Source organism: Suncus etruscus, chromosome X (genome assembly GCF_024139225.1).
Source record: "Suncus etruscus isolate mSunEtr1 chromosome X, mSunEtr1.pri.cur, whole genome shotgun sequence".
NCBI classification, from domain to species: Eukaryota; Metazoa; Chordata; class Mammalia; order Eulipotyphla; family Soricidae; genus Suncus; species Suncus etruscus.
Window position 1 is genome coordinate 128,857,215 of NC_064868.1, and position 11,009 is coordinate 128,868,223.

Below are 11,009 nucleotides of genomic sequence, written 5' to 3' on the forward strand. Positions count from 1 at the left end.
CCATGCTTTGCAGGCAGGAAGCCCAGATTTGATCCCTTGAACTGCAAGGTCCCTGGAGCACTGGCAAAAGTGACCGTTGAGCTATCCCAGGTGGGAGCCCAAAACAAATCCCTAAAATGGTCATCCCCTTTTCATCTAACACGCAGAAAGACTTTTATGGGTAGCAGACACTTCTCATGTTCCACTGGACATCTAATAAGTGTTTACATAGGGTTCCCACATCTATAGTTAAGGGCATTATTGTGCTATCTGGTTTGGGGCCTTATTTCATTCAGCACCTGAATGAAATGTCACTTCGCAAGCAACAGTCGGAGCACAGTCTGTTGAGTCTTTCTGCAAACACAGCTGGCTGACTGGCAAATGTGATTAAATTTCCAGCAAAATGAACCTAGAGTTTCTACCACTGATGATACATGATAGAGATAATGATACTGGCAGCAGAAAAATGCAATTGGAATGGACGTGTGCTTCCTTTTTCCTCTACTTAATGAGTTTGTGCCCGTTCTACCCCCTAAACACCTGCCCAGAGGTCTTAGTTTGAACTGTTATCACCAAACCAATCCATCTTCTCCAACCTCCGGGGCTCCTGCCAGGAATTCCTGTCCTGCTAAACCACAAAGCTCAGGGTAAATTCACCCCCACTTACTCATCCTGGGATTTCTTACAGCCACTACTGAAAAGAAACCGCAGACAAGAGACTGGCCCCCTCATACCTCCATCTTCAGGGTCTCAGGCTGCGAACCGGCCTGAGTGTCTCTGCCCACCATGCAATGACAGAAGGGCAAGACACACCACACTTTCCCCAGGAAAGAGGAAACACAGAGGGAAGAGGGCGAACAAGAGTTCTTGTGCATTGCAGGTAGAACTATTGCTTCCAGACCCCTTAGAACCCCCCACCCCCGTGATCAACAAGTAAGTTAGTCAAACCCTGAGAACCCCATTTCTCTGGCTGGGAGCCAAGGGGTGGGGGAGTGGCCCAAAAGGGTCAAGGGACATGGGAGCGGCCATCTGCTTGACGACACTGGGCACCTTAGAGATCAAGGTGACAGGGTTCCTTTCAAAACTCATTCTTTCCCCCCAAATTCCGCTGAAACTACAGATCACTCAAGAATAGGACCCCCTTTAAGTCAATCAATCAATCAGTGTCCCCGAAAGTGAAGACTACCACTTCCCTGCCCCAGCGGGTTTGGGAACAATGGGGATGAATGGGGTGCAGTAACTTCAACTGCCACGGTGGGGCGCTTTCTGTTTGTTCACTTAAAGAAGATGGATTCCAGGAGGGCACTCAATGATTTTTGTTTTCAAATGGAGGAAGATGTCCGCTAATTCCCCTCCTGGATTTCACTCTCTCAGATGACAGGGCATTTCCCAGTTAGGGAAGGGGTTGCTTTGGAGATGGGGATACTCTTTGTGGTAGCAAGTTTGCATGGAATGGGCCATGGGAAAGACTTGGAAACAGGAGAGGAAAATCAGGGGAAACGGGGGGCATTTCCAGAAGTTTGTGGTTGTGCTTTGTGGCACCCAGGCTACTGAAAAATAGCTTCTAACCGCAAGCCTGTTAGCTCATTTCCCAGGCTGAATGTCCCCACATACTCAACAGTCTGTGTCTGCACTCTACTCTACAGACTGAGAGACTCTCCTGGACACAGCACAAAGAACACAATTCTCTCTCCTCAGGTGAGGTTTGTGGGAGAGGACTGTGAGCAAGTGCAGTTCTAATGGCCAACAGAGAACCCCTGGAGATTCTGTGCTGGATCGGGAGAGAAAGAAGAACTATGCCTCTGAGAAGGCCAGAGAGGAGACAAGGCTTTGCACACTTGCGTTCTGCACACTGCCAGTGCCAGCTACATCCCCCAACTGCACAGGGTCCCCCCACCCAGTGAACCCAGAGAATAGATGCAGGAGTAAACCCAAAACACCATCAGACATAGCCCCAAATCCCAGATCCTGGTCCCCAAATAAAAATCTGCCTCAAATAATAAAATGTAAAACTCTTCTGGAGTTGACAGTTAAGACAAGTTCCTGTAAAAGGGAAGGCAACTTCATGCCTTTGCACATATTATGCCTCATGTTCCCTGTTTTGTACAGCAGGGGGTACACTCCCATTTACTGGCACAGGCGTGCCTGCCATGAGCCAGAGCCTATTAGAGACATTAGAGAAGCAAAGGAGACAAACAAGGGCCCTTCTGCTGTAAAGTTAACCTGTCCCCTTCCTCCTCCATGAGCCAGCTCACAAATCACCCACATGTCCTAGGGGAGAAAAGACCCTGTGTTCTCTATGGTTTCTTCAATTTGTTCCTGTACATCAGGTTTTTATTTAGTCGATCCATTTTCTAGCTTCTCTGACCTAAACTGCGAACAACACGGAGGGTGGGAGAGACAGAGGCACGAACTTCTCGTTTTTTACCTTGGAATGTCTAGTGTCTTTGATATCTAATAAGAATTGGGTAGGAAAAATGGTCTTTGGCCACATGCAAGAGTGAATACATTTGCATGAGCCTTTAAAGCAAGAGTCCGGCAAGCAAAAAAGTGGAGGTGAACCAACAGGGAGTTGATATTTCCTTTGTTACTTTCTGAAGATCTTAAGGGACTAGACAGAAGGGAGGGAAAGTTGAAGGAATAGAACATGAAGGAGACCTGGTAGAAACACTCCACTGATGGGACCAGAGCGGAGGTGCAGCGGTAGGGCGTTTGTCTTGTACGTGGCTGACCTAAGTGGACCGTGGTTTCAGCCCTCAGCGTCCCATATGGCCCTCAAGCTAGGACTGATTTCTGAGCGCAGAGCCAAAAGTAACCTCTGAGCCTCACCGGGTGTGGGTCCCCAAAAAACAAAATAAATAAATACTTCACTGACATAACTTCCAGTAACTCAACAAGTCACAATCTTAAACAACCTTAACACAATAATAAAGGGCCCTCACTCTATGATTTCAACCACGTTTGTTAACATCTACAGATGTAGGAGGGACAAGGATGGTGAACATGCTGCCAGAAAACTCAATGCCATGCCCACAGGACACACAGATCCCCAGTCAAGATAACCACCATTTAAACCAACCTCCACCTAACACCTTAACCAAAATATAATGTCTCTAAAAGTGGGGTCCAGGTCCCAAGTGACATTAGAATCACTTGTGTCTCTACAATAATCACATATTCTCACCACTGCCCATTACCTACACATACCCTATAGAAAACTGGCTTCTGCAGTATGACAAGCTTTCAAGAGAATCACTCCTCAACACAAATAGAGTCTCATTTACACTCACCCAATTAGAGGCAAAAACGGTACATCTGAGATTTAAAAAAAACCTCAATTTATCATCAGTATTTGTTTATATATTTGGGACAACAACCTTTATTTCGAGGGGATTACTTCTGGTGCTGCTCAGGAGCCAATGTAGTGCTGGAGATGAAACCTCATTTACGCAAAAAAATAAAAGCTCAGCCCATTTAGTCATACAGCGACCCTAAATATTAATTTAACCAAAGCTAAGAATAAATAGCTAACTGTTTACTAACTTAATGGGGTTATTTATTTGTATTATAGACATCTATCAAATAATTACCCCATACATACGATTTTCTGTCAACTAGACCATAAGAAAGCTGGAAAATATTTAAAAAATAAAAATCCTGCAGGACCAAGAGGATCTTCTTGCAGAGAATAATTCAATTGAAACCTGCTGACAATATGCTTCCCACTGAAAAATACTGAAAGGGAGAAAGATAAAAAGTGAGTCACCAGCCTAATGGTTTTTTTTTTCTTCAAATTACGTGAAATCAAAGAAACAAAGAAATAAATTTGGCATGTCCAGATGTCTACCAGAGATATTAAGATCATAGGTGATACAAAGTTCTTCATTGGGATGAAAGCAGATAGATAGATACCTGGGGCAGAGAAGAGGCCCATAGTTGTCATAACCAGATCTTTGTGATGGAAATTCAACCAAAAAAGATGTGTGAGCTCCACACTAAAGCATCTCTCTTCTCCAGCTACTTCAGAATCAGACAGGAAAATCTGTTCATGGGCACAGAGACCCAGAAAAAAGTGCCTAAGACCTCTAAAGGGCACATAGCCTAGGCTACCAGAGTGGGGAGGGAAAAGAGAAGAAAGAAGGCAGCTGCACTCTGTCATTCATTCAGCAACATCCAGGCACACATTAAACAATTAATGCGTAGTATGGAATGATATTACACTCTGCAGGAAGTTACAGAGGGAGAAAAATAATATTTTTTTCTTTCAGAAGTGTTACCGATGACACAAAACTCACAAACACACAAACCCACAAAACTCTCAGTGTCCCAGCACAACTCTTTTTGTTTTTGTTTTTGTTTTTGTTTTTTCGGGCCACCCGTTTGATGCTCAGGGATTACTCCTGGCTAAGCGCTCAGAAATTGCCCCTGGCTTGGGGGGACCATATGGGACGCCAGGGGATCGAACCGTGGTCCTTCCTTGGCTAGCGCTTGTAAGGCAGACACCTTACCTCTAGCGCCACCTCGCTGGCCCCGCCAACACAACTCATATAAAATCATTCACATGTACACAAAGGTCTATCTTAAGGAATTAATCATCTAAGCAAAAGGAAGATCAACAGTCTTATGTGATCATGGTCAGGCGTGATTTTCAGGGGACTCTTCAGGGGCATCTACCGAGAGCAGATAAATAAGAAATCTCATGAAACTGATGAAGTGGGACACATCATGGCAAAGAGACAAAAATGAAGAGAACCCGTGGCTTAGCCCTGGGTAGGAACCAGCAACAGATTGTTATTTGAAAGCAAGCGCCAAGCTGGGTTGTATTAACAGGTGCCTGGCAGGGAAAGGCTGGGAAGTAAATCTTTCCTCTGTTCCATGTGGACTCACACTGGTGAGACTCAGCAAATCAAGTTTTCCAGGCTTTGCATTTGGGGCTTAAGGCCTGGGCAAAAATCCAGAGGAAAGCAACATAAATGATGAGAGGAATAGATTCTGTGAGATCTCAAAGACAAGATGAAAAGAATTGAGGTTTTACGTTTCTGAGGTGGAGTTAAAAAAATGGACTGCTTGCCTGCCAGCTTTGGTCAGATTTGTCCAGCTTCTCTGCCTAAGTGACCCCATAATTTTTCCAAAGACTGCAATGCTTTGTTTCCAATGTGGCCTGGTTTGAAGGAGAATACGAAGACAGGAAAAGGTTAAATTCTGAGCTCAGATTTCTGGAGCAAGCCATGAGCAAAGCCAGCATCATATTTTTAAATCCCACGGCTGTCTGTGGGTTGTTGAACCCACCAATGCAAACCACGTTTCGTTTTAATGGACGCCCCCAAAAGACTGGGACAATAAAAGATGGAAAATTTTCTGCACTTTTCCTAGGGGAGGGGAGGAGGAAATATGAAATATCCAAGAGGAATGTCATGCCAACTCCAAAAGAATAATGTCGTGTCTCACTTCCAAGACATGCATCCCTCAGGTCACAGACACAGCCCTTTGATAAACTGTCACCACATGGCCGGATCCATCATTGTACCATTACCCATGGCTATCAATTCCAAACAGGGGGAGTTATCAGTGCTCCAGACAGCAGATGGGGAGAGGAGGTGTGGCTAGTCTAAAGTCAAGGGTTTGGAGGTCCAAAAGCCTCGATTTCAAAGACACCAAATTTTCTGTCAACCAAAGCTAGCACAGATCAAACAGAACCCCCCCCCTCGCCTGTATTCTGTGAGTTTTGAGATATATAGCACCGAAAGCTCCAGACTGTCCTGAATCCCTGACATTTCATATTTCCAACAGGGAGAAAGAAAATCAAACAGTAAAGCAAAAGCATAGAAGACATCTCTGGTAGAAATCAAAAAAGCTTGTAAAGACAGAAAATGCTATTATAATAAAGGATGGGGCTTCTTTGATATTACTGGCTAAAAAGCAGTGGGCTGAGGCTCAAAGGTAGAAAGCATGATTTATTTTTCCCAAATGTACAGCTTGCATCCAGGCTATCATATGCACACAGACACGCATGCAGCATTCGCTGGTATGTGCCATGTCCACTAAGTTTAGCACCTCATCAGAAGCTGTTGATGCAGACACACAGGGAAGCCAAAAGGAGCTGGAACATTATGGACAGGACATCTCAAATGGGTGTGTTAAGTTCCTAAAACAGACAAAATAATCGCATGGAAGAATAAGAAAGAGACACACATTTAAGACCATTAGTCTGTATGAATGCAGTCAGTCAAACTGACATTATATTCAGTATGGTGAAGTAGACACATATTCAGATGCAAACAACTAGGAAAACTCTTGCTGCTACAGCCTTGATTTCTACAGTGACAACTCAGTTCAAAAGCCATAACAACTATAACTTCTGGGGAAATTTTAGGGAAATAGTATAATTAATGGCTCAAGCGAGTTCATTCTTTGTCATTCCTTCCTGCCTCAATAACATATACAAGGAGACAAGCCAGGCTGGAGAAAAAATGATGTCATTGACAATGTCACAGTATGTACAGCAAGGGGAGGTGTTTGCTGTTCGTGTGCTAATAATTTCTATGCTTGTTGGGCCTGAGAACCCTCAAACGCCTCAGGCTTGAGCTCAGATGTGAAATGGTTCTGCTTTTTCAGTCCACTGAACCGGGTCCTTGAAGAAATCAAATGAAACCAAAAAAGATGTCTGAGAACCAGAATATTAATCAAGTAGAACATAGATGCATGCCCTTCTGCCTCTAAGCATTACTAAGAATGGCACCACCCCTTCTTCTCCACCGCACCCTACTCCTGCCCTTCCTTATACTACTGCTTATACTTATTTTTATGCTTCTGATCCTGCCAGTCAACTAATATCAGAATGGCCATTAATTAACGTGGCATTGGATATAACTATTTTACCAACTGAAAAATGGGAGCTGAGGTGACTAACCAATTCCCACCAACCCTTCTAGTTCCTGGCATAAAGCAATACCATCCTTGTTTGAAACTTCTAGGCACCCAAGCCTTTCTGTGAAGCCAAAATCAACTCATCTTGGTGGGACAACACATCAGACTGTTTCTGCTAAACTCTCCCTTTTGTTTCCACCAAAGTCTCTTTTTCCTCACCAGGACCCTCAAAATCCACAGAATTTACTTTCCTAATATACCCTAACTCACTTGTCAAAGCAAGTCTTTGTACTCCATCCCTGCCCTTTCCAGACACAGGAAACATTTTAATATCTCTTGCTCTGGAGCCCAGCAAATCTAGCCAATGCTAAACAAAGGGAAATATGTGAAAAAGTGCCTTACATATGATAAAACGTCCTAGATAAATGAAAGGTATTATTAACCATAACTCTTATCCATAGTCATTGCTACAACCACATCAGAAAACTGTTTCCACTCATCTGTTGTTCAATGTTGTTTTTAAGAACCCACAGAAACTTTTGAAAAGCAGCACATTTGGCTTTCCAGAAGAAAACACAGATAAGGCACAGAAGGCTGGTTCTATCCAAAAAGCGTGCCCTGTAGGCCAAAGGTCCCTATTTAAATACACCAGAGCTGTGATTTAGGATTTAAGTCAGGCGTAAGCCTGGTGACTTTTCTGCCCTCACTAGAGCTTCATATTCTGGCGAATCACAGTAGAACAGAAAAAAACACAGGTGACAGGATGTCAGCCCACAGGCCCCAAACATTCATCACTGTCTGCAGCTGAGTGGAGGTGCATGGCTGGCAGAGGATGCCATCTTTATCTGTCTATGTTCCCAACAGTGACTTGGTCAGGTGGAATTTCCAGGGGTGATATAGGAAGCAAAGATGAATAAGGATGAAAAGATAGAGCTGTGGGACCTTGCTGCAAATAAAACTTTTTTTGGTGAAGCAATATAAGATTTTTTGAAAATCATTTAGAAACATGTGAGGGAAGATGAAGAGAAAAGAACATGACTGAAAGAGAACAGAGGCTTCTCCCGAGTGGAAATAATCAAGGAAAAAAACCCACAGAAACAAGCAATCCAGGACACCCTCAAGGGAGAACACAGGCTGGAAAAGCAAGCCAAGAAAAACCTAATTTCTGTTTTCTGCACAAGGAGTTCAAAGATACTTCTAGGTCAGCTCTAGGCCACACTCCCTAAGCAAAGAATCCCCTACAACACCCTTCACCATTTAGAGGAGTACAACTCTGTATCTCTTTTCAGATGGGAAACTGAGGCCCAGGAAATCTATTTATCCTAAAGAAGTCAGATAACCCATGAATGCTCGGAAAGAATCTACTGCAGTTTCTAAAAGCCTCGAGAAACCTTTCCACTAAAAAGCCTGTTGATGCCAGGTGTGATGTCGTCATACCATCATCAGCCCCAGATGGGCTGAATTTAGTCTTTGTTGACCTTTGAGAGACCAGGGGTACCAAAGGCCTCAAGACTCCTTTGTAGAAGAGGCCCCCTGTGACCCCTCACCACCTGCCATCCCCCAAAAGCACTCCTGTTTTGAAAGTAGTGGCTGAAATGCATTGTTTCTTCTTATTAACAAAAAGCCCATTCAGAAAGAAAAAAGAACGAGGACTTGCTCAAATTTAGACAGATCTAATGTAGACAGTTCTAGTAGAACCCCAGGCTTCCTGTAAATGAAATTGTGCCTCAAGAAGCCAGGTTTTAAAAGAATAAGCTGCCTGCTCCAGCCATGCTCAATGCCAATTATCAATTAATAAGGCCTCCTTTATTCCAGAGCACCTTCCTGCCACATCTGAAAAATGGGAAGGATCTTAAAGTTGTCTGCCAGGTATTACAGAATGGGAAACTGAGGCTAAGGATCCTGTAATCCTGTGAGATCCCAGGAACATGGAAGAGGTGTGGTTCAATGAGAAAAGCCAGCACCATGCAAAGCAGTCTGCCCCGCCAACAGCTTGCAGTCCAAAAATGGGGGGTCAGTTATCTGGCTATATAGGCAAATAACCTCTGGAGTCCCAGTGGACCTATAAAACAGACCTAATCACCTCAACTTTCTGTCCCACAGGGGATGTCAGTCTCACCTTTCCCAAACAGAATAGCAGTAGAGATACAATTGCCTGGGTTCAAAACTGCCCAGAGAAAGCACACCAGCCCTGAAATCTAAAAAAAAAATAAAAAAATAAAAAAAAAACAGGTTGTTTCTCATTTCTCAGTCTCTTCTTCCTCCTCATCCAAATCCTCCTCCTACTTCTTGATCTAATGGTTTTAGAACATTTCTCCACACTGGCTGCATACAGCAAGACAATATGACTCTTGGTCCTTACCCAGATATTATTTTTATGTATCTGGCAACTGTTCTTTTGGATCCCACTTGTTTTTCTTTTAGCGCCACTAATGGGAGGCCAAGAAAGCAGCTCGCTGAGCATCCCTGAACCATGACCACGGGAAAGAGAGTAAGAGTGCTAAGACAGGAAAACATGCATCAAAAAAAAAATACCCTCTCACCACAGATAGAGGTCACCAGCCCTCAGTGAGCCCCCATCTTCTACTAAGAGACAGATGTCACTCCCTCAGAGCATATACATACACCCAGGTCCAAATATCATAAAAATAGTTATTCCCTCCCTAGAGGAGTCCCACAGTGAGGACCAGGAGTGTCACATGACCACCTCCCAGAAAGAATGTCAACATGCCTCAGAGTAATCAACTCTCTGCAGAGGGCACAGAGGAGGCCTGGGAAAGGGGGGCAGGTGCGACATTCTAGAATGCTTAGGAGGCAGGCTGGGGAGAGGGGGAGACACGGGTGCAGGTGGCACGTGGACTTGCAGCAAGATGGTCTTCACCTGTGTCCACTGTGGAGTTGATGAGTCCGGCCAAGGGGCAGGCAAGGCCACTCTGGGCCCACCCAGATAGCCCTGCAGTGGCCCGTCATGTGTGCGGCTCCACAGCCCAGGAGCTGCGGGGGTGCACTAACTACCCTGCCCTGCTGTGTCTGCTGAGCACAGGATTGACTTAGCAGGAAGGCGCCCGGGAAGAAGTCAAAGCACTCACATGCATCATGGTGACCAGGTGACAAGGGTTGAGCAGGTAGATGAGTGTCTTGGTGGCGAACTTAAAGCCCACCTCGACCCCGAAGGTGAGGCACAGCACTACTAAGAGCAGATTCTTGCTCAGGCTCTCCTTGCCTTCGTCTGGCCGTGGGGGCCTCTCTGGCTGGCCCCCCTGACTGTCCTCCTTCGTCTGCCTCAGGATGTGTCGCAGGGCCACCAGGATCTCCAACAGGGACAGGCTCAGGGCCACCACACTCTCCAGCAGCCGCTGCTGCCCAGAGAGGAAGGCCGCGCAGTCGGGGCCCCCATTGCCTGCAAAGCTGGGGTCCACGCCCCCGTACAGCCAGTCCAGGAGACTCTGGGAGCTATAGCGGCCCATGATGCCTAGGGGGTCCCCTGGGTTACCGCCGGTGGGGCACCCCAGCAGGCTGGAACCCAGAGGGGGGCCCGGGGTGAGGGGAGTGGTCAGGAGGGTACACCCCCCGCGCCCGCAACCTTGCCCTCTGCAGAGCCCCGGAGGCTGGGGAGCTACACGCGAGGCGCAGGGCCGGCTCTAACTGGTCCCCAAGGCTGTCTGGGGCGCCCCCCGCGCGTCTCCAGCGGCCACCAACGAGGAAGGAAGGGTGCCAACGATCTAAAAGGAAGGAGAGGAGAAAAAGGTCTCAAAGAGGCAATGGCAACGGGAAGGACGAAGCCAGGCGCAGCGGGGCAGGGCGGGGGGAGCAGAAAAGGGGGCGCGGGGGAGCAAGCGGGGTGTGCCAGGGTGCGGGCCGGAGGGACCCAGGCCGGCCGCGGGCGGCGGCAGAAGCGGGGTGCGAGTGGGACGGAGTGCGGGTCGGGGGCGGCCCAGGGGATGTGCGGGGGCCGGAGAGGAGAGAAGGGGGGACGGGGAAACGGGGGGGGGGCGGGATCCTGGTCGCGCGCACCCGCCCCCCGGGCCGCGTGGAGTCCGGCCACCGCGTGCGTGGCCGCCGCTGGCCCCCGCCCAGCGCGCAACTTCGCCGCGGCCAATTTAGGGGCGTCCCGGGCCCGCCGCCGGCTCCACCCCCGGCCTCGCCGCCCGCCCGCCCGCCCG

At 47.1% G+C, this 11,009-nt stretch overlaps 1 protein-coding gene across 1 annotated transcript in view; it reads right to left on the reverse strand.

The window, feature by feature from the left end:
• TMEM164 (transmembrane protein 164) overlaps positions 1-10,410 on the reverse strand; it is a 229,728-nt gene extending 219,318 nt beyond the window's left edge. The window contains exon 1 of the mRNA XM_049767613.1: positions 9,936-10,410. Within this exon, the coding sequence (XP_049623570.1) occupies positions 9,936-10,313 (378 nt within the window). The 5' untranslated portion in view covers positions 10,314-10,410. The remainder of the gene's footprint in view (positions 1-9,935) is intronic.
• Between the last annotated feature and the right edge of the window lie 599 nt (positions 10,411-11,009).